Source organism: Zalophus californianus, chromosome X (assembly GCF_009762305.2).
Source record: "Zalophus californianus isolate mZalCal1 chromosome X, mZalCal1.pri.v2, whole genome shotgun sequence".
NCBI classification, from domain to species: Eukaryota; Metazoa; Chordata; class Mammalia; order Carnivora; family Otariidae; genus Zalophus; species Zalophus californianus.
The window spans coordinates 41,477,915-41,501,271 of NC_045612.1; the positions used below are offsets into that span (position 1 = coordinate 41,477,915).

General features: G+C 39.4%; 1 protein-coding gene across 1 annotated transcript in view; it reads left to right on the plus strand.

The window, feature by feature from the left end:
- Window positions 1-3,038: 3,038 nt before the first annotated feature.
- LOC113930469 overlaps window positions 3,039-23,357 on the plus strand; it is a 119,471-nt gene continuing 99,152 nt past the window's right edge. The window contains exon 1 of the mRNA XM_035725433.1: window positions 3,039-3,243. Coding sequence (XP_035581326.1) covers window positions 3,039-3,243 — 205 coding nt within the window. The remainder of the gene's footprint in view (window positions 3,244-23,357) is intronic.

The window sequence follows — 23,357 nt, forward strand, 5'->3', positions numbered from 1 at the left end:
ACACATCAAAAGCCTGGGAAGACAAGCTCTGGAGAGTTACTTGGGGGAATAAGGGCTTTGGAAAGCTTTCACATATAACGGGGAATCTTAAAAAGCCACATGCATGCCCAGAGCATGATGAATGTTTAGACAAGTCTTGAGAAGGCCCTCACCTTTCACCAGTGGCTGATTTTAGGCTCAGACAAGCAGAACATTAAGGCTAAGGTAGTATTATAAATGGATTGGCTAAGCACTTAGTGTTCCAACACAGCCAATCTGCAAAGACAAGAAAGGTATTTTTAAAATTATTTTTATGAACTCCAGGAATTTAAGAAAATTCTTGCCAAACCACCAGTTGACCACAAGCTAAAGTAACAGAGACTTTAAAGACAACACATGACAAAGTCTTTTAAAAACTAGTTTAGAAGAACCATGAAACCAAAAGCAACAATAACACACAGCAAGCAACAACAAAGCCTAAGAAGAAAAATCTGATTTTCAGAGTTACTACATTATTATATCCAAAACATCCAGTTTTTATTTTAAAAAATTAGAAGGCATTGAAAGTAACAAGAAAAGTATGGCTTATTCACCAGAATAAATGATATTAACCGTAAATGTCCCTCAGACATAAAGACATGAAAAGATGCTCAATATCATTAGTCATTAGGGAAATGCAATCAAAACCACAAGGTAATACCACTTCACACACAAGAGATTGGCTATAATAACAAAGACAGATAAGAACAAGTGTTGACAGAAATATGGAGATACTGAAACTCTCAAACATTTGCTGGTGGGAATCTGAAGTGGGTGCAGCCACTGTCGCAAATGGTTTAACAAAAAGTTAAACATCTACTTTGCAAATAACTCAGCAATTTTACTACTAGTTATATGTCTGAAAAAACTAAAAACAGGCATTCAATCAAATACTTGCACATGAATGTTCGTAGCATCACTATTCACAATGGCCAAAATGTAGAAATCACCCAAATGTCCAATAATGGATGCATAAATAGACAAAATTTGTTGTATCCATCAAATGGAATAGTATCAACCACAAAAAGGAATGAGTACTGTTACATGCTATGACATGAACCAACTTAGAAAACATTACGCTAAACAAATGAAGAAAGAAGCTAGAGACAAAAGGCTGCATATCGTATGCTTAATGTTCAGAATGGGCAAATTCATGGAGACGGAAAGCAGATTAGTAGCTGCTGGGGACTGGGAGAAGGTGGTCACTGCTTAATGGCAATGAGATCTCCTTTGGGAGTGATGAAAATGCTTTGGAACTAGATAGAGGGGATGATCGCCCAACATTGTGAATTTATAATGCCACTGAATTGTTCACTTTAAAATGGTTAGTTTTATGTTATGTGAATTTCGCCTTGATTTTTTTTAAATGTTCACCTTTAACCACAGGAATCATGCTTAGAAATTCTCACAAGTCTATGGGATCTCAGGAATGAGACTAAATGAAATGACATTTGGATCAAGTCTTCACCTCATGCTCAACCTCAGTCATAAATTTATTGATAGGCAGCATCAGCATCAATTCCCTTTCCCTTACTTCATATCCTTTGAATATTTGAATATATATAGGATATGTGAATATTTGAATGTATATAGGTTATTTGAACATATATAGGTTAAATTCATAGATTTAACTCCTCTATCTAACCCTTGCTGACTTACCTGCTCCTCCCTCCCTTTTCGCTCTTGCCGGGTAAGACTATCCTAACCAAGGCTTATTACAACTGACTGCTTCTTCTCACCTTTACTTTTTTTTTTATTATTATTATGTTATGTTAATCCCCATACATTACATCATTAGTTTTTGATGTAGTGTTCCATGATTCATTGTTTGTGTGTAACAGCCAGTGCTCCATGCAGAACGTTCCCTCTTTAATACCCATCACCAGGCCAACCCTTCCCCCCACCCTCCTCCCCTCTAGAACCCTCAGTTTGTTTCTCAGAGTCCATCATCTCTCATGGTTCCTCTCCCCCTCCGATTTACCCCCCTTCATTCTTGCCCTCCTGCTATCTTTTTTTTTTTTTTACATATAATGTATTATTTGTTTCAGAGGTACAGGTCTGTGATTCAACAGTCTTACACAATTCTCACCTTTACTTTTATTATAGAACTTGCAATCCCCTCAACTCTCAGGAAATTGCTTGCCCTTTGTTATTAATTTATTCCTGGCCTTGACCTGCTGCACACTGAAAAACTAGAGCATTTTCAAATGGGCTTCCTGTTTCCTTAATCTACTAAACTTTGTCCTTCCTACTTGTACCCATTCTTTAGTGTGTCACTCTGTCTTTGGAATCCTCTCCCCAATATATAATCGTGAAAATAAGATGCACTACACGATGGACCACTGAGAGGGATGTTCACTTGTTAATTAAGTATTACCTCTCATAGTGAACATCCACAGAATGACTCAGCAGGAACCTGAGCTTTCTCTTTTGATGATTAATTCTATCTTTAAACTGCATTAGATTCTTAAGAATAAGATTAAGATCGAATCAGCAGGTGCTCAATGAATACTTGTGCACTGAAGCAAATCAATAAAATGGTGTTTAATGCTATGTATTGCCTCTGTTTTAAAGCATATTGGATCTTGTTTAGGTCAGTGCAGGAGGGTGGATGCCTGGGGGTGGAGATAATGGCAATGATGATAACCTGTTCTGTTGCATTAAGCCCAAGCCAGTACTATAAGAAACAACCCTCAATTAACAGGTAGGGTAAACCTCAGGACAGAAATGACTTGCTCCCATCAGCGTTTTTTCTAGCACCAAGCACAGTGTTTGGCACATAGTAAGTGTTCATTGCTTGTGTTTAAATGAAAGAATGAATGAATGGCCAGATAAAATAAGGATTTATGCCTGCAATATGATTAACAAAAGAGGTGCTGTAGAAATAGCATTAAACATGAAATTAGAATCTCTAGGTTCTAAACCTGATCTGTGGACTCCATATGTGGCTTTCTGTGTCCTTTCCTTTTTCTAATCCTCATACATATCTGGAAAACAATGGTTTGGTGGTGGTGAAGACAATGGACAAGGTGATTTCTAAGGGCATTCTTACCTCTCTAATGTTTTATGACAAGAGTGACTACATCTTGATAAATGATGAATTGATCAAGCACAGGGAGGTGGAACATGGCTGTGGAGTATGCCATCATGGGATTCAAGTTTCAGCCTCTATTAGAGAATGTGGAAGAAACAAGATGTCTCAGAACGTGCAGACTCAGAGGGAAAGTCAGTGGCATTTGTCATTGTTAAAATATTTTCTCTGCTATGCTGGACAGTGGCACTGACTAAAGCTAGAAGCCAATATAGCATCACCCTGATGCAGAACCTTGGCTGAAAAGAGGGAAATGCCGAAGGCCTAGGGAAATTACAGTAAAATCAAGGGTAAGTCAAGGGCTGCATTAGTACATAGATCCCTAGGAAGCTGGAACTTGAAAGGTCTGGAGCATCTATCCAATTCAACCTCTTAATTGAAGTAATAGTAAAACAGACTCACAAAGGGGAAGGAAATTGGACTAATGTTACATACGCAGTACATGCAGTATCAGAATCAGGGCCAGGGCTGCTAATTTCAAGTCCAGTGCCACCACTGTGTCTTCAGATTAGAAGCACCTGCCTCTCTGTCCCTTTGGTCTCTCTGTTTCTGTCTCTCTCCCTCTCTCTCTCTTCATTTTCTTATAGCACATAAGAGGAAAGTCTATGAATGATCTAGAATTGGAAGAAAAGGTATGATCTGGGCATAATTTTGCCTGTACTTTCACAGGATGATCAGACCCCATGTTAAGAAACTATGTCATGTAAGCTGTCACAGAATTCTAAAAACTCAGGGCAGGAAAGGACTCTGTCACTGAGTCCACTCTTACTGAGCATTTTTGACAGCTCTGCTGTTTAACTATTTTCTTTATTAGAAGGTTTTTCTGATATTCTAATCATATCAGAATTCTATTGCTTTTGGCTAAAAGCCATTATAACACTCAGAGTGGAGTGGATATGATGTCAGCTTTAAAATAAATTAAGAGGATTAAAATGGATCAAATGAGAGTACTTTACTAAGAGTGAGTCATATTTTAAGATTGTGTTCATAAAACATGTTCTCCAATTCATGCATCTGTGGTCATTTTATATGTAGCATTTAAGCCAGTTTTCACTTGGATTTCTGATATCATCATCACAAAATAAAAGACTACAGGTTATGCTTGTATCCATTCTGTGTGGTAATTAACTTTTTTTCCTCTATAATAATTCTAAATTCTTGGGATTGAGGAAAAAATATCATAAATGTGGAAGGACCTCCCACAGAGGCAGAATTGCAGGGTTGGGAGCATCCATCTGTAAAAGTCAGCAGTGGATTCATGGAAGTTAACCTGAGGTTGAAAAGATAAGATCAAGTGAAGATTGACACAAATTTGTTAGTTTGTTCCAAGTACTAACCTGTGAGATTCTGTTTTTTTAAATATATATATCTTTTTAAAACCAAACCAACTGTTTTTTAAATAGCTTCATTGGGGTACAACTCACAATTAACTGCATATATTTAAGTGTGCAATTTCATTTAAGTTTTGACATATGAACACACCTATAAAACCATCACCACATCTAAAATAGTGAACATATCTATCATTCCCTAAAGTTTCTTCATTTTCTTTTGTAATCTTTCCCTTGATCCTCAGATAATCATTGATCTGCTTTCTGTCACTGTAGACTAGTTTGCATTCTATATAAATGAAATCATATAGCATGTACTCTTTTGGGTCTGATTTCTTTCAGTTAGCATAATTATTTTGAGATTCATTCATACTGTAGCATGTGTTAGTAGTCCATTTTTATTGCTGAGTAGTAATCCATTGTATGGATGTGCCACAGTTTGTTTATTCATTCACATGCTGGCACATGTCTGTTGCCAGTTTTGGGCTATTACAAATAAAGTTACTGTGAACATTTGTTACAAGTCTTTGGACATAGGCTTTCATTACTCAGGTAAATAGAGGTGGTATGGGTCATATGGTAGGTACATATTTAACTTTTAAAGAAACTGCTTAAATATTTTACAGAGTGGTTGTACTGTTCTACATTTCCAACAGCAGTGTAGGATTATTCCAGTTGCTCCACATCCTTGTCAATACTTGCTATAATTGGTCTTTGGAATAGATGCATTCACTACTTTAGTTATTGGCATCATCATTTGAGAGTGATCCATGTATCTTTATCGCCTTCACCCTTCCATATCCAGCTATTCACCCTTCTAAGTATCTCTTCAAAGAATCAGCTTTTGATTTCATAGATTTTTCTCTACTGATTTTTTACTTTCAATTTCATTAATTTCTGCTCTAATTTTTATTATTTCTTTTCTTCTGCTTACTGTGGATTTTATTTACTCTTCTTTTTCTAGTTTCCTAAAATGGAAACATTGCTTTTAAATCTTTTTTTTTAGTTTTTATTTTAATTCCCATTAGTTAACAGTGTTATATTAGTTTCAGGTGTACAATATAGTAATTCAGTACTTCCATACATCACCCTGTGCTCATCATGACAAGTGCACTTCTTAATCCCCATCACCTATTTATTCTTTCTAAAATATGCATTAATTGCTATAAATTTCCCTTTAAGCACTGCTTTCACTGCATCCCACAAATTTTGATAAGTTGTATTTTCATTTTGGGCGCCTGGGTGGCTCAGTTGGTTAAGCGACTGCCTTCGGCTCAGGTCATGATCCTGGAGTCCCGGGATCGAGTCCCACATCGGGCTCCCTGCTCAGCAGGGAGTCTGCTTCTCCCTCTGACCCTCCCCCCTCTCATGCTCTCTATCTCTCATTCTCTCTCTCTCTCGAATAAATAAATAAAAATCTTTAAAAAAAAAAAAAAAAAAAAAAAAAAAAAAAAAGTTGTATTTTCATTTTAATTAATTTCAAAATATTATTTAATTTCTCTTGAGATTTCTTCTTTGACTCGTGTTATTTAGAAGTGTATTGTTTAATCTCTACACATTTGGGGGTTTTCCAGTTATCTTTTAAGTTTTTTTATTATTATGTTCAGTTATCTTTCTATTATTGATTTCTAACTTAGTTCCATTGTGGCCTGAGAACAAACATTATACAATTTATATGTTTTACAATTTGTTAAGGTGTGTTTTATGGCCCAGAATATGCTCTAACTTGGTGAATATTTCATGTGTGTGAGAAGAATGTGTATTCTGCTATTGTTGGATGAAGTACTAAGTCTCTCTTGAGCTCATTTCTTCATTTCCTTATTAATTGCCACACCTTTTGTTCAAGTCACCAGTTTTCACCTGAATTACTGCAAGTTTCTTACTCATTTGTCTGTGATCGGTCCAGCTCCCTCCAGTGCATCCTCTATTGTGCCACCAGAATCATAAGTTAAAAATTGATGTCACTTCCTATTGCACACATAATAAAGTTGAATCCCCTCAAGCTATCCTATAATGCGTTGCGTTATCTAAGCCCTGACTGCCTTTCTGGCCTCATCTCTCTATTCCATGTTCTACTCACCAGTCATCTTTCATGACAGGCCCTTTCCTGAAGCTTCCATTCTCTCTCCCTGCATTTGTACAGTTACCCATGCTGCTCCCTCTGTTTACCTCTCTCTTGTTTTGCCTGACTAAACAATTCTACTCATTCTTTAAGACTCAAAATATCTATATTTTCTGACATTGTTTGCCTAGTAAGGCTCTGTTTCTACATGCTCTCATATTACTGTAGCAGTTATCTTACCATATTGCAATAGATTGCCTATTTGACCTCCCTTATTGCCCATGGGCTTCATGATAGCAGAGTCCTTAGCACAGTAGTAAAGCCAAAGTTAAACATTTTAAAATTGATTACAGTTTCAGTTGACCATTTCAAGGACAGAAATATTGTGATGGAGTAGGACTATTTTAGTATTTATTCAACAATACTTTGCTAAGCATTAACTACTGCTTTGAGGGCTGACACAATGGAAATGAGTAAGATACAGGTTTTGCCCTCAAGATGCTCAAAGTCTAGTAGGAAATGAAATGAAGACGGCTCTGGTAGGGACAAGTCCAGAGTCAGTAAAAGAAATACAAAGTGCTTATCAAGTATTAATTCTCAAATGGAGCAAAGGAGGTTAGAACACTGTTGGACCTCCCCCCCCCAATATTTAATCCACTCTTTTTCTAAAAATATTTCCTGACTGAATGTATTTGGAAAGAAAAATGTCTCCTAAAAGCAGTCACTACGAGGAAGCCATAAACAATTTGAAATAGAATGTATTAACTACTCCAAGATTCATAACCAAAAAGTCAGGGTTTGAAGCAGGACAAGGAAGAGATGGTGAAAGAAGCATTCAGTAAAATCATCAGAATCTTTTATTTGGCATCGTTTAGTTCCAAAAACACAAATTCAGCTTCTTGGTCTGATTCCTGAGCTTTTTGAATGGTTCTGATGATCAGAGCTAAGTAAGAGAGTGACTAGGGAGACTAGACTCTATTTTCTGGCAAGAGTGTAGTTTGAGAAAAGGTGTTTGTTCACTTGCTTCTAAATGTTTGCTCTGAGTTAAACAATGCCTAACTTGTACTTTCCCAAAGCCCCTCCAAGGCCCTCAACTCTGATCCTCCATCTAGCTACTATTTATATTCAAACTATGTTTTGCAACAAAATTTATTTCTTACAAATCTACCTCTGATTTCTACCTTAAATCCTTTGTTGTCTCAAAATTACATTTGAGGAGAAATTTTATTTTTCCTCTGGGTCTATTACTCAACTTCTTAATATCGTTAATTCAGTTTTGGCAAAATCAAAATTGCACTTTTCTAATGTGAAGTATAGTTGACATACAATGTTACATTCGTTTCAAGTGTACAACATAGTGATTAGACAACTCTACACATTATGCTATGCTCATCACAAGTGTAGTTACCATCTGTCACCATACAGTGTTACTACAATACCACTGACTATATTCCTTATGAGGTACCTTTTATCCCTGCGACTCATTCTTTTCATAGTTGGAAGCCTGTATCTTCTACTTCCCTTCACCCATTTTGTCCAGGCCCCAGCGCCCCCTCCCTAGCAGCCATCAGTTTGTTCTCTGTATTTATGGGTCATTTTCTGCTTTTCTTGTTTGTTCATTTGGTTTTAGATTCCACATATGAGTGAAATCATATAGTGTTTGTCTTTCTCTGACTTATTTCACTTAGCATAATACCCTCTAGGTCCATCCATGTTGTCATAAATGGCAATAAATGGCAAGATCTCATTCTTTTATGACTATTTAATTGTATATATATATTTCCATTTTATATCTATATCACCATTTTGTGACTAATATTCCATTGCATATATATATGCATATATCACCTCTTCTTTATCCATTCTCAAAATTTCACTTTTATCATTCTGTGAAAGATTAATCCACTCAAAAACAAGACCAGTGTTGACATTGATACAGTGGCTGATTTCCTGCCTGATATAAAATTTAAAAGTACTGGCTTGCTTTTCTCTTTGATATAAACATGACAAAAATCAGAGTTGATATGTGTGAATGAATGCAAATAGCATTGGGAGTCCTAATATATCTAGTAATGAGAGAATCTTGGTGTATTTTTCCATACACAAGGGTGGGCTTGTCTAACTATCACTCACATGTGCTGGCTTCAGAGGTTTGATTCAGAAGGTAGGCTGCAATTGCAAGAAGACTAAACAGCTTCTATCTTAGAACAATGTTCAATTTGTTTGTTGGTGTTGTTCTTGTGGACTCTGACTTTCTGGGTCTTGGATCCTACCTGCTGACCAACTTGGACCTATAGTATTTGTTTGCTCCTTCTTCCCTTTCTTAACTCCCCTAGACTTGACTCTTAGCTTTTCTGGAATTGGGGTTCTTCCATAGTTTTATGCATAGGTAGGCTCCCAGTACTAGGGCCTTTCAGGTATCCCTGTCCCATTGATGACTATAATTTGGCATGACACTCTCTCTAGGTCCAGGTAGGGAGTAAAATGACTTTGCCTTCCAGATTGTGCCTTGTAGTGTCCTCGTAGGTTAAGGTATACACCTCCATGGGTATTCCTTTACCTGCACCTACCCCCACCATATCACTCTCTAGTTATTTTGCTTGATTCTTACTGTCACCTCTAGATTTTACAACTGCCAAAATAACCTTCTGCCCCACTAGAGTCAGAATTGAGCTTCTAAATCTAATGACTTTTATCTGAATTATTTACTCTTTGTCCTTTACTATTTCCTGCATCTTCTGAAAGGGAGATGTACTGTATATGGATGAGATGACCTACAAACACTGCATCTGAGGAAGCAGGTTGTATTATAGTGTACAGTTGATCCTTGAACATGGGGTTAAACTTCATGGGTCCACTTATGGGCAGATTTCCCCCCCCCATATAATACATTTTCTTTTCTCTAGCTTACTTTATTATAAGAACACAGTATATGATACATATAATACACAAAGTATATGTCACTCGAATTTATGTTATCGGTCAGGCTTCCAGTCAACAGTGGGCTGTTAATTAAGTTTTTGGAGAGTCAAAAGTTATACATGGATTTTTGATGGTGTGGGGGTCAGTGCTCCTAACCCCTGCATTGTTCAAGGGTCAACTGCAGTTATTAAGAGCATAAGTTGTGAAGCCAGAGCTCTACCTCTTACCAGGTGGTATTAATTTGGGGGAAGTTATTTAATCTCTGTGTCTCTGGTTTCTCATATACAAAATATGAATAATAATTGTGCATATCATATATAGTTGAACAATTAAATGAAAAAAATCACATAAGGCTCTGAACACAGTTCCTCACAAACAATAAGTGCTCCATAATTTTTAGGTATTATTAGTATTATTAATCCAGTATATCAGAGAGTTCATATCAATTCTTTTTACATTAAATGGAATGAGTTGACCAAATTCTTCTATGCCAGGTTAAAATTTAGACTATGAAAGAGGAATGAGCCCATGCAAGTTACCATACCCTAGGATTAGAGGAGCTTAACACTAACACTAGCTCTGTTAAGCTGAGGAAGTAGACACAGGAGTAGTTCCCCTGAAAGTGCCTTTGCTTCAAATGTATACTACAGAAGCCTGTAACTTTGGAATCAAATAAGTAGAAACAGAGCCTCCCAGAAGTCACGCAAATGGCCTCCCAAGGAACCACATTATTACTAAGATTTTGCTCTGTGCAATTCTTGAGTCCTAAGGCCTTAGTGTGTCATGGGATACATGTTTAGGATAAAAGCCATCCTTCCATAAGGATGACAATTCTTATGTTAATGTGAGTTTGAATACTTGAACTGAAAAGAGAGAATTCATATTGGTTTTGAGTGTCCCTTAGTCGCCAGACTGTTCTGTAGATATGAGGTTTATAAGACATTATTCTGTGGCTCAGGTGCTTCTTTGTGTCTACGGGAGCGTGTTTGTTTGAGTGTCTTCACCTCTGGACCTGCCACCCTCCCAATTTTTGGAGTGCTCCTTCCAGAGATATTTTAAATCTTGCATTCTCTATGGTTCTCAAGACTCTTGGACACTCACTATTTGGAGCAGAGTCCTACTCTGTGTTCATTATCCTTCCTACCAAATGACTCATCTAGGTCTTTATACCAAAGACGGCATAGGAGCATGCTACTTACCTGAAAATTCGAGCTCTCAAATGTTATTCATGTCATTCAATGACCACAGGGTCAAGTGTAAAATAAGGTGAATGATAGGAATATTTTCAGAATGAAAAAGGCCAACACATTTCTGCCACAAGCTCAGTGGATCACTGTATCAGCCAAGGAAGAGTACAGTTTGGATCTCCCTTCAAGCAAGAATTTGCCATTTAGCTGCAAAAAAGTGAAGTGAGCTGAAAGCCTCCAGCTATTAGCACTTTCAGGATCCATCTCAGCTTTTGAGGCAAAACCACATTCTTCCTGAGCAGGTCCCAGACAATGACTACCAAAAGCTTTGCCACTTCTGCCCAACACAGAATTCATCTAATGAGAAATGTTTGCTCCATAGCTCCCCACCGGATTGGCTGAGACTTTGTCAGATGTGCATTGAAATGAAATCTAAGGCTTCTTCTACCCAGTCCTGCTTCATCCTTCCTTTAATTTTTCACAGATGCCTCCCTATAAACTTCTTGTCCTCCTACATCTCTAACCTAGTATCTACTTCCTGGAGTACCCAAATAACACAATCACTAGTTGTGATGTAAGCACATTTCAGAGAGAGTTGATATATTTATTTCCTTTACCTCTATCCTTATCATCTTTGTCCTCAAAACATATTACACATATCATCAGCTGAGGTGTGTATATAAAGGAAAATAATGAAGAAACATATTCTTCCATGTTGATCATGACAGCCAGCCAATTTGCTGTTACAAATGGATAAGTGCTTCCACCCATCCCGGAATTATTCAAACATTTTTAATAGGCCAGATGGTTCACAAAGTAAAAATCTCCAGAGAGCTTATAATCAAGTCTAGGTAAACAAAGGCAAGATGGGGAAGGTAACAATTTCTTGAGACATGGAATCTTTGCATACAGTGCCATGCTATTTGTGCTAAGTAATTTCCCTGTCCTTTTCAACAAAATCTGAAGGGATATCATGAACTAGCCCATTACTGTCTGTCAGGGCAAATTCTTGGTCTTTTCCATTACTTTAGGTGAACATGACTAGCAGCTGCAAACTTTACTACAATATCTCTAGACTGGCCAGTTGAATGTAAAATCAGAAAAATTAAAATGTGAAATTGGCTCAGTGGAAGCTCTGAGTCATATAGTTTTGTTTAATGAGCTGCAGATCATTTCTCAAATAGTGTCTTCAGTTACAAATGGGACCTCCCCACACAAGTAAAGAGTCCAAAAATTCTTGCCTTCTTTTTTTATATTGTTCTTTGTGAATAAAATCATTCCTCATAGTCTTATTAAAAAAATCTTCCCAATTCAGAAAAAAAAGGTGAGGGGCTTCTACTTCTAAAGAACACTGGATGCTCATGCCATCTGTAGCCAGTATAAGGCGGTCTTCACTTCATTCCAGAAATTCTTGAGACAAGAAAAGGCGTCAGAACCTCAGCCAAAGCATTTTCCTCTTTTGTGCTTCATTGAATTTTGCCTGAGACCCTCTCCAACCTCAGCCAAAATGCATGGCTTCAAGGCAGGTTGTCAGAATGTAACCAGAGAATGAAAATGTCAAAATATTGGCTCTTGAGTTTTTCAAAATCCATAAATTCAGCGGTAGACAGAGAAGATTTGGAAGCATTTGTAACCCAGTTTTCTTTTCTTTTCCTACCTGATTCCACAGTCTGGGGAGTAAAGAAGGAACAGACCACACGGAAAGTGATGGAGTCAAAAGGGAGAAAACAAAAGTTTCACTGGAGAAAACCAAATCAGTAACCTTCATGAGAGACATGTTTCAAAGAACCTGTTGCTCACTGATTAAGTAGTCTAACAGGAACAATACCTGCCTACAGCCATTCAGCAACCCAAGCCCCTCATAAACTCCTGGACACCTGAGCAAGGTGGGATGATAAAGAACCGCCTTGAGATCTCCTAGGGAATCAAGACTCCCGTGAAATACCCACTGGCACAAGATTTGCTCTTAATCTCAAATGGTCATTGCTGTAGAGGCATTTACCACCAGTTGATCCACTGGAATTGTTACGTCAGGGTTAGAAATCCTGAAATAGTCATGCTCTATCCATTACTAGCAGTCCTGGTGGAACAACATGAAGTCATCTGAAACAGAGTGCTCTGGCCATTACAGCTAGGTTTTGAAAATGGCTAAATCTACTCAAATACTTGCTATTTTCTGATAACTTCCAAATCTCCATTTTTAGCCTTCACCTTCTAATTTTATGTGACTCCATTTATTAGTCGGTGTTCTAGCAGGAAACATATGGCTCTCTCAAACTGGATAACTGAGGAGGGTTTAATAAATGGACTGTTTACTGAGTTGTGGGCAGTGCTTAAGGAAACCAACAAGGTTCCCTGGGGCTATTAACTGTTGGAACCCATGCTTTCCTTAGGTCTGAAGGAATAAGAGGTGCATTTACTGGAACCAAAAGGGAGATGGTAGCCATATGGAGAAAACTGTCTGACAGTTGTGAGTTTCAGTATAGGGGTAAAATAAATCTTTGGCAGGCTAACAGGGAAGTAGCCAGGGAAATAACTGCTCTGTCCTCAATCTCCTCCAGCCTTACCACTGATCTCCTGGGGATGCCTCTCACTGGCTGAAATCAGCTTGAAACCTGAGGGTGAGGGGGCTCATTGAAGCACTCCATACAGGGCAGATGGGGGGGGTGGGGCGTTCTGGAGGGCAATGGAAAACATTCAGCACAGACAAATTGGTAGGAACTGGAAATACATGTAAGAATTCCCTTGAAAGCCTTGCTGCCCTTGAGAATTTGAGAAAAGCTATGAAATATTCACAACAACAAGCACAAATAAATATAAACATTTGATTTTTGCATGACTTTTGAAGAGAGTTTTAGCCTCTGTGGCTTCTCCACAGTGTCTCTAGGAGTTTCATGGATACCAAGTTAAGAACCCCCTGCTCTGGAGGAATGCATGCCATCCTGTAATAATTTTTATTTCTTTAGCTGCCCCTTCCCAGTGTTTTCAGCAACCTAGATATCCCAGAGTAAAGCCGGCACCTTTGGCCAACTGCAAGTGAGCCAACCAGGCCTGTTCTTTTCTCAGAACTGCTGTATCTGAGTAGCAGAGTTCTGAAGAAACAGACAAAAAATATGGGGCTAGCCATGTGATACTGGGTTACCTAGCAACACTGACTGGAAGGCTCTCTTTCCCGAACCTCTTAGCAGAGAAAATTGGTTTTAAAACTGTATGAGAGAGATGGGGGTGGGGAAGCAGAGAAAGAGACAGGGACAGAGAGACACAGAGTGAAATGCAGAGACAGACAAAGTCAGGCAAAGGAGAGAGCTTAGTAAACAAACAAATAAAAGAAATGAGAGAATGAAAGCAAGTTTAGGGGAAAAGGGAAATGGAAAGAAGTTCGGGGAGTGGGCTGTGAGGTGAACAGATAGCATAGAAAAAAAGGGAGAGTAGCAAAGGCCAAAAAGAGAAATGTCCAAAAGAGAAAGTGAGGGTTTGATGAAGCGGGAGCAATTCCTTTTCCCCAGGTCCCCTCACTGATGGCTGCTGTGTGACTTTTATTCCACAATACGTTACCCAGTCTCTTTTTCCTAATTAAACCTTTTTCCTCATCAGTCAAATGCTCAGGTGCAGCAGCAGTAGCACCAGAATTCTTTATTAAGCACTGCTGGGACGATAGCATTGCTCAGGCCGGTAAAGATCCTTTCAAAATAAACACAATAATGATTTGTCCCCTGAGCAAAGCTCTCATAGTTTACCAAATACTTTTACGTCTGTCGTCCCCTGGTGCTTTTACTGCAGCTCTGTCAGACAGTACAGGGATTGTCATTACTTCAACCGTGCACATGAAGAGACTGAGGCCCTGAGAGGAGCAGTAGTTGAGTAGTTGCCCAGGGCCTTACATTCAGTAAGGTTAGATCCAGGACTGAGCACCTGTGGCCCTGACTCCAAGTTCTAGGGCTAGGGCCAGGATGCACCTCTTTTTGGACTTTCCAATTACACACTAAGTGTGGTGGATCTGTCAGGGAGGTGTTTGCTCTCTACTACCAGCTGAGATGGGAGTGAAGAGCTATTGTAAAGTCTCAAGCCAGTAGGAGGCTTATTCTTTCAACTTCTTTCCCCCTAATGTGTAAATGTGTCCATCTGTGCCTCCAAGAACAGTGCTTAATTGGCCCAGACGTGCAGCTAGCATCTAACAACCCCTTGAGATATCCCTGGGTACCCATCCTCTCAGGAAAACCTTGCCTCTCTCATTTTCAGAATAACCACTAATGGTTGCAAAAGACCTCTTGGGCACGGGGAGGGATATTTGAGAGACAGTAGTAATTTGTGACTAGAGCCAGAGGAACTGAAAGATCACACAGAATGAGAGCACTGGCAATTGTGTGCCACGTGGTGGCTGAGTAGTTCTTATCCTCTCTCCCATGACCCTCCACTGTTTGGGGGCTGGGATGAAACAAAACAAGCCCAAGTCCTCTGGCACTAAGCTTCTTTCCTGCTGCAGTCTCCCTCTTGTCTGATCTATCCTGTACCTGCTGATAGATTAAAATTTCCCAAAAATGTCACTCACCTGCTTAGCAACATTCAGTCATTTGCCCATTCCTTATGGTATTAGTTTCATTACCTGGCATTCAAGAGTCACTTCATATTGCCCCAATCTTCCCTTTCAGCTTCACTGGGCTACTTGTTGATTCTCAAAATACCCATACCTCACATCCATGTCCTTATTCAACCCGTGCCTGGAATCTCTTCCCCCTTCCAATCAGACAGTATTTCCCACAAGTATCTCCACATAGCACTTAGCTTTGTAATGTGGCAAGTTGGGTAAACTAAGCTACATTTCCCAGAATTCCCTTTTCTGTAAGTTAGGATGGACCACAAGAGATTTTCTTATGGGAGATTTGCAGAGCATAGGGAAGCAGCAGCCATTTTTGAGCTCACAAACTTTGTTACTTATCTACTGTCTCACCTTGTTGGTATAAGGCAGGAGTCAAGCCTTCAACCATTCTATATTCCCCTGGATCCTATTTCACCATCTGACTTCTGTACTAGGATGTGTGCTTAGTTTAATGACACAGGGCTCTAACTTCTCCATGATATTTATGCCACCAAGGTTAGAGACAACAAGCATGGACATGGTTTCCGTTCATCCCTGTGAGCTCCAGAGCATGCCTGTGGATTCCATCATGTTCTTGCTCTCTCCCACCTTACATTCATCTTCCCTGTCCTGCTGCCTGATTGTGTGCTTTAAGACATAAGATCAGATGCAAAGGTAACAGCCCTATAGAGAATGTTAACCAATGTCAAATCTCTGTGACAAATCCATGTATAAAAAAAAATTCTTTGTAATCTGTTTCTCTTCTCTGATTGAACTTGAATGTAAGTTTCTTGAGGGCAGAATAAATGCCTTTGATATTTTCACAAATTTTACAGGTTACAACATGCTTTCATATTCATTATTTTGAAAATGTCGAATTATCACAACCAGAGCCACCACAACCAGTCATGCATTAAGCAGTATTACTTTCATCATCCTGGTATTCAAGTTTTAATGGGACTGCCACTCTTCCCCTAAGTTGGGCAATATGGCTGTCATGGACATCACAACCATTTTCAGTGAATTGCACAAAGATTTCTTCTTGTTCTTTCTTCTTCTTTCTTCCTTCTTCTTCTCTTTCTTCTTCTTCTTTTTTCCTCCTCCTCATTCTTCTTCTTCCTCTTCCTCTTCTTCTTTTTTAAAAAAGTATCAATGGCTCCTGTGCCTCCACTTGCCCACACACTTGGCCTTGCACCACAGTGGAGACAGTGGCAGAGAAGGCCTGACCATCACACATTGCAGAACCAAGAGGCTTTGGCCACCCTTGCTGTTGCATGAGTGAGTCCCACTGTGCGAAGCCTCCAAAAATTTGCATACTCCTTGTTCTGATGAGAAAATGTGAGGGGAAACGGGTGGTTACTTCATTTGAATGATGAAGTAACTTGCCAGATGTCACACAATGAATAGGAGGCAGAAGCATGGGCTGCACATCTAATGTAACATACCTTGTTATTTTTCAAACAAATGATTCAAACCATTTATTCTTGATCAGGATGAAGCATACATGATGCTTCTTGTTCTCCTACTTTCCCTTCTACCATTTTCTTTTGCCTTTTAAGGTCAGTTATGAGTGGGCTTACAATAATGTTTGCCTTACCAAAGGAAACACCCATTCCACAATGAATTGGCATTTGTCCTTTCCATGGCAAGAACATGTTGAGGACAAAATGGTGAAAGCCACTTTAATTGAGGAAATGCCTCTATGATGGCACATGATCTAGACAAGGGTTTATCAAAACCCTTTCCTGAAATATACAGCCCTTGAGAGATAGTTATTGTTCTGTTTGATTTGCTAAAGTTGTTTCATATAAGTATTATCTACATAGAGGAATCCCATCCATAATGGAGAGAATAAGACCTAAGGATAAAGCAGAACTGAAAAATGGAAGAAGAGAGAAGAAAATGAGTTAATATCATTTGAACTACTGGGTATACCTTTGAAATTCCCAGTTATTTAAGCCAATAATTTCCTTTGGGCTTAAGTCAGTTTGAAAGGTGTTTCTGTCACTTGTAACTAAAAATCCCTGACAATTAGACAGGCTGGGTGTCTCAGGTGGTTAAGCGTCTGCCTTTGGCTCAGGTCATGATCTAAGTGTCCTGGCATTGAGCCCTGAGTTGGGCTCTCTGCTCAGGGGGAGTCTGCTTCTCTCGCCCTCTATGCTCTCTCTCTCTCAAATAAATAAATAAAATATTAAAAAAAAACTAAGAGCTTTTAGTTAAAAGCTTTAAAATAGTGCTAAGTAAAGTATTTAAATTCCATAGACCAAGTTCTAGCTTCAGTTCTATGAGTTTTGCAGGTCAGTTCTCTTTTCTGGGTCTAAGTTTTCCCACCAGTATAAAGAAACAATTTTACCAGATGATTTCTAATGGTACATCCAGCTCTAGTCTTCGGAATAACAATATTCCCAGCTCTTTCTAGAACAACAAAAAGCATTGAGTTGGGGATAGGAGATAAGAACTGTAGCCTCCTCTGCCTCTGTTTAGCTGGGGGATCTTGGTCAAAATATATCCCCTCTAGGGGCGCCTGGGTGGCTCAGTTGGTTGAGCGACTGCCTTCGGCTCAGGTCATGATCCTGGAGGCCCAGGATCGAGTCCCGCATTGGGGTCCCTGCTCGGCGGGGAGTCTGCTTCTCCCTCTGACCCTCCCCCCTCTCATGCTCTCTCTACCTCATTCTCTCTCTCAAATAAATAAATAAAATCGTTAAAAAATATATATCCCCTCTCTGGGTCCCACTTCCCCTCCCACACCCATGTGCAGAAGTTAGATTTGCTGCTCTGAGGAGTTTGCTATAGCTCTAACATAACTATCTCTCAAGGGCTGTGTATCTCAGGAAAGGGTTTTAATAAACCCTTGTCTAGATCATGTGTGTTTCTGAGTCTCTGAGAGCTCATGTCTAAATCATGTCAGGGACATTTCCTGCATTTCCCACTTCTCTGGATGTTTGTAGGTTTTTCTATTTTCGCATGTCTGAAATATGTTCTCAGTGAGTCCTTAAACCTAGAAAACTTTGTGCTTCTTCTAGGGAAAAGCCTATCTTGCCCCACTTTGCCTCACTCAGGAAAGGTTAAGATGTTTTGATATTTTCCTTTGTTATGGCATAGTTCTTCTGAAAGGATTTGATAAAAAAAAATTTCCTTTTTATTCCACTACCTGGAGGGTGACCACTTGGAGAAAAAAAGTGGGGTATGGTAGATGCCAGAGTTGGAAACAGCTTTCTGTACCCGTAGGAGATAAGCTATTGATACTAAAGTTACAGATGAAGAATCACTTTTACTCTAATGCCCCTATTTTCAGATGCTTATGACTTTAAGGAATACAAATGAACACATGTTTTAGAGGTCTAGCAGGGAAGAATTCTCAGATGATGGAGTTTTAGTAAACATGTCATTATCAAGTCCTGTGAATCACATCATTACAGTGGGATCAGTTTTGAGGCATGAAATTTATGTTACTCTGAAGTCTAAGCAATGGATTATGTATATTTAGAAGATAAGAAAGCATGGATTTTCATCATCAAATCTGTGGGAAAAGAAAAGAGCTTAAAACTGTCCTTAAAATGTACCTAAAATTTGGCTCTTCTCTCTCCCTCACCCAATTAGTTGTTTACTATGATGCCCTCCTTTCCATTTTTCTTGCCTTACTTTAGACCCATCACTTCCTTACAAATTATGAACTATTTTCATATACACAAAGTTATACAACATATATGTAAAGTATACATCATAATAACATAAAAGCCTGTATACCCATCACCAAGCTTGAGAACTAGAACATGGTCAATGCCTTTGAAGCCCACCTGTGCCCTCCCTGATTTATCCCTTCATTCCTTCCCAGAGGTAATTACTGTCCTGAATTTTGTTAATAATTCACTTATTTTCTTTATATGTTCACTGCACAGGTATGGTCCTTTAAATGATGTGTCATTTTGGTCAATTTTTGGACTTCATATGAATGTGATTATACTATATGTATTACTTGTTTGCTTCTTTCTCCCCACACCAACAATTTTGTTTGTGAAATTTATCTGTCTTGTGTGCATTTGTAGTAATCAATTTTCATATGAATCAGTTTTATGAAAATGCTACAATGTATTTTCCTGTTGATGAACATGTGGGTTGTTTTTAGTTTTATTCTTTTGCAAATTATGGTGCTATGAACATTCTCATGCATGTCCCTGATGCACATGTACAAGAGTTTATTTAGAGCAGTGTCTCTCAATTGAGGGTAATTTTTTCCCCTCAGGGGATATTTGGTAATGTCTGGAAACATTTTTGGTTGTCATAACTGGGGGTGAGCTACTGACATCCAGTGGGTGGAGGCCAGGGATGCTGCTAAACATCTTACAATGCACAGGATAGTTCTTCATAACCTAGAATTATCTGTCCCAAAAATGTCACCATTGCTGAGGTTGAGAAGCCCTAATCTAGAGTATATACCCAGAAATGAAATTTCTGAGTCATAGAGTCTGTCCAAGTTCAACTTTACTAGGTAATGGCAATTATCTTCCAAAGTCGTTGTACCAAATGAGATTTCTACTTGTTTCACATTGTCACCAATTCTTGGTGTCGTTACCTTCATTACTTCTTGCCTGAACTTTTGCCATAGTCTCCTAACTTTCTCCTATCTCTCTCTTTCCCCTCATAGATCCATCCTTCATATTATTGCTGAATTAATCTTCCCCAAGCCCAACTCTAATTGGGCCAAATTCCTGTAAGGTAAGTTTTGATGACTCTACTGTATACAACAAAATAAGCCTGACATTCAAGACCCACACAAAAATGGTCCACACAAATGGGGACTAGTTCGGTACACCTAGTAACACCAACCTATTAAGTAAGTAGTCCTCAAATAAGCTCTGCCCTTTCTTTGCTCCCTGTGCCATCTTTATCGTTGGAGACTTACCCTTTCTTACAGTCGTTTCTTAATTAATTTATATTTCCATTCATTCAGTTAGTCAGTACTTCTTTACTGAGCACCTACTATGTACCAGGCAGATTCCAAATACTGGAGATATACCAATAAGTAGGACATCCAAGACAGCTCTCTGACTGCTCCTCTCCTGGCTTCCCCCACCATCAAACCCTCTGAGCTCAGCAGCACCCACCACAGTTAATCCCAGGAATCTCTAGCTTCTGGAGCCTAATGTTTTCCAGCCTCCAATCCTGGCCCTCATCCATCAGGTATTGTCCTTCCATCCAGGCCTGTGTTATGGGTATCTAAAGGGACTGGAAGAGGGAAGGGCCCCATGGGGGAAGAGAGATGGGCTCTTCCCTGCCTGTCCTGCCAGGGTTGGTATTTGCTGGCTGGTGTTCAGACAGGCTCTCCCTATGGGTCTTTCCTGGGTGCTCAGGCTTACTCCTGTTGCTTGTCCTGTCTGGCCTGTCCTTGATGGCCATCAGGTAGATCTGGAGGAAGCTATGGTGAAAGGGCACGACAGAAGCCACATACTCCACACACCAGGGCCTTTGTCTTAGATGCACGGTAGCTGCCCAGTGAGTTGTGGAGCTCTAACTAGGGAGCCTTCAGACTGAGCTGGGTCTGAACTAAGAGTAGAAAGCAGGAAGAGGTTTCTCACTGCTCTGTTTACTTTTAGATGCTTCTTTGCACCTCACAAAAAAAAAAAAAAAAGGAACTACTGCCTTTAACCCTCGGTTTGGGAGAAATAGTAAAAGTATTTGAAAAGTAGGCCCTATGGAAAATTTGCCAACTTCTGCCCCATTGTTTCCCTACTCTGTGTTCTGGGTCCATGTACAATAAGAGTAAGGACAAGGGGTAACTGCAGTTCTTTAAAATCCCTTTTCCTGACACTTTAGCTTTACAGACTACCTTGCAAGTTTCCTTGCAGGTACACTAAGGCTAACAACTTTGTCTTTCCCTGAGGTTGGACTTTGGGACACTTCAGTGGGAGGCTGAGGAAAGTCAATGGACACTGATGCTACTTTGTGTATGTATTATTCAGTGTTGTACTCTAAAGCATAAGGGAGCTGACTTGCTTAGGTACCAAAGTGAACAGGTCTCCTTAAAATTGGTCATCATGTATCCCAATGGGTCATATTTTCAAGAGGATTTTTTCATGTTAAATTCAAATTTATTTCTTGACCTCTGAAGACTCTGATAATTCAAAGATTCAATTTGGTGTGTTCTCTTGCCAAGCTACATCTAGACGACAGGTCTCTGGGCAGCATTTGCAGCAATCTGGTTGCCTCACAGCTAATTTAAGGTATAAAGAGGCTTTTGCACTGCATCTACATCAATCTTATACTAAACAAATTACCCAAGTCCAGGAAAACAATTTTATTACTTTTCCTGAGGCATCATTAGAAACATGCTGAAGTCCAAGAGAGGTGAGAAGGTTGTTTATTTCTTCACTCAACCAATAAAAAATTACTAAAAGGGTATCTACTCTATACCTGGCCCTAATCTTGTTATCAGGGATACAAAGAAAAAGACACAGTCTCTGACCTCAAAGTTGCTCAAAGTCTAGTAGCTAGCAAAAAGTGCAATGGTTAGCTCAAAGTCTATTGACTAGCAGAGCAATGACCAAAGTTCAGTTGGATAAGTGCCATGATAGTGCAAAGTCAGCACACAGGAGTACGAAGTAAGGTGAGTTTTGAAAGATGAGGAGTTACTTAAAAAGCAACATGGTGATGTAGAAAAGGGAACTCCAGGTAGAAAGAATATGTTCAGAGAAAGTCAGAGGCATGAAAGAGTATTTTGGGGTACTGCCAATGTTTCACTGTGACTGCAGCAAGGGATTTTTTAAGGTGGATTGGCAGGAGGTGAGAGTAAAGAGGCAGGCAGGGGCCTCAGTTGCCAGAGATAATAGTTTAGATTTCATCCTTAAGACTGCAAGAAGCCATCAAAGGGCTCTAATCTGGGAAGTGGCTTGTATTTTAGGTATGTCACTCTGGAAGCAGTGTGAAGAAAGGATCAGAGAGGGGCAAGAATGGAGTGGTTGACATAGGAATGATTTACGTGAGAAATGCTGAAGGCCTAAACTAAGATAGTGGTAGAAAGCATGTTGAGAAGTGCATAGAATTGAAAATCTGATAAGATTTAAGCCATGGCTGGATGTGGGGATGCAGGAGGTGTTGAAAGCATAGGGGAATAAGTGGTAATGGAGGTATTGCCAACTTAGTAAATTTGAGTGTGGACAGGAAGAGAAGATAGGAGAATACTCCAAAACCAAACCAATGGTAAGAGGAGAGAGAAGAGGGAGAGGACAGATGGGCAGAAAATAAAGAGGTCGAGGAATAGGATGTCTCACCAGGATAAAAGAACCTGAGTAGAGGGAGTAAAAGAATGAGAGAGCAGCATAACTAGGAGGTTGTGGTCCAAGACTGGGGTATTTTTTAGAGATTTTATTTACTTATTTGAGAGAGGGGGGGAGAGAGAGATAGAGAGAATGAGAATGAGCGGGGGCAGGGGGAGGGAAATAGGGAGAAGGAGAAGCAGGCTCCTCACTGAGCAGGGAGCCTGATGCAGGGCTCAATCCCAGGACCCTGGGATCATGATCCAAGCCAAAGGCAGCTGTTTAACTGACTGAGCCATAGTGTGTCGCAAGCAGGTGTCCTAAGACTAGGGTATTTTAACTTTGGATGTCAGAGGTAGAGTAGTTTAGGGTAAAGAATAAAAGTGTGTGTCTGTGGTACACTGTGGTTAGTATGGTGCAGAGAAGTTCACCGGAAATGAGAATATTAAATTGTTGAATGATTGATGTAGATGTTGGAGTCATCTGGAGGATGGCAGGATGGGCAGAGACCAGTGGATGGCTATGGTCAGTGGATAATAAATAGCATAAAGGAGTTATAGGAGGGGGCATAGTAGGATGGCATAAACCTCAAAGGACAGAGATTATTTACAGAGATAATGAGGAATGGTCTAGAAGCAATGTAAGAGTTAGGAAAACCCATATTTCTTCTGGCACTGAGATACATGGTGTATGAGAGAACAGAATCTCTACTGGAGAGGATTTCAGGGTAAGCTATGTCCTCAATGAACAGCCAGGTAGCAGTTAAGAACTAAAGATGAAGGTAACAGTCAGAGTAGATGTTGAAATGGAGAGGTTTCTGGGTTCCCTGTTCTGTTTCATTAATGTATTTATCTATTCTTGTGCTATAACTTGACTGTCTTAATTACTTTGGCCTTATAAGGAGACTTACTATTTGG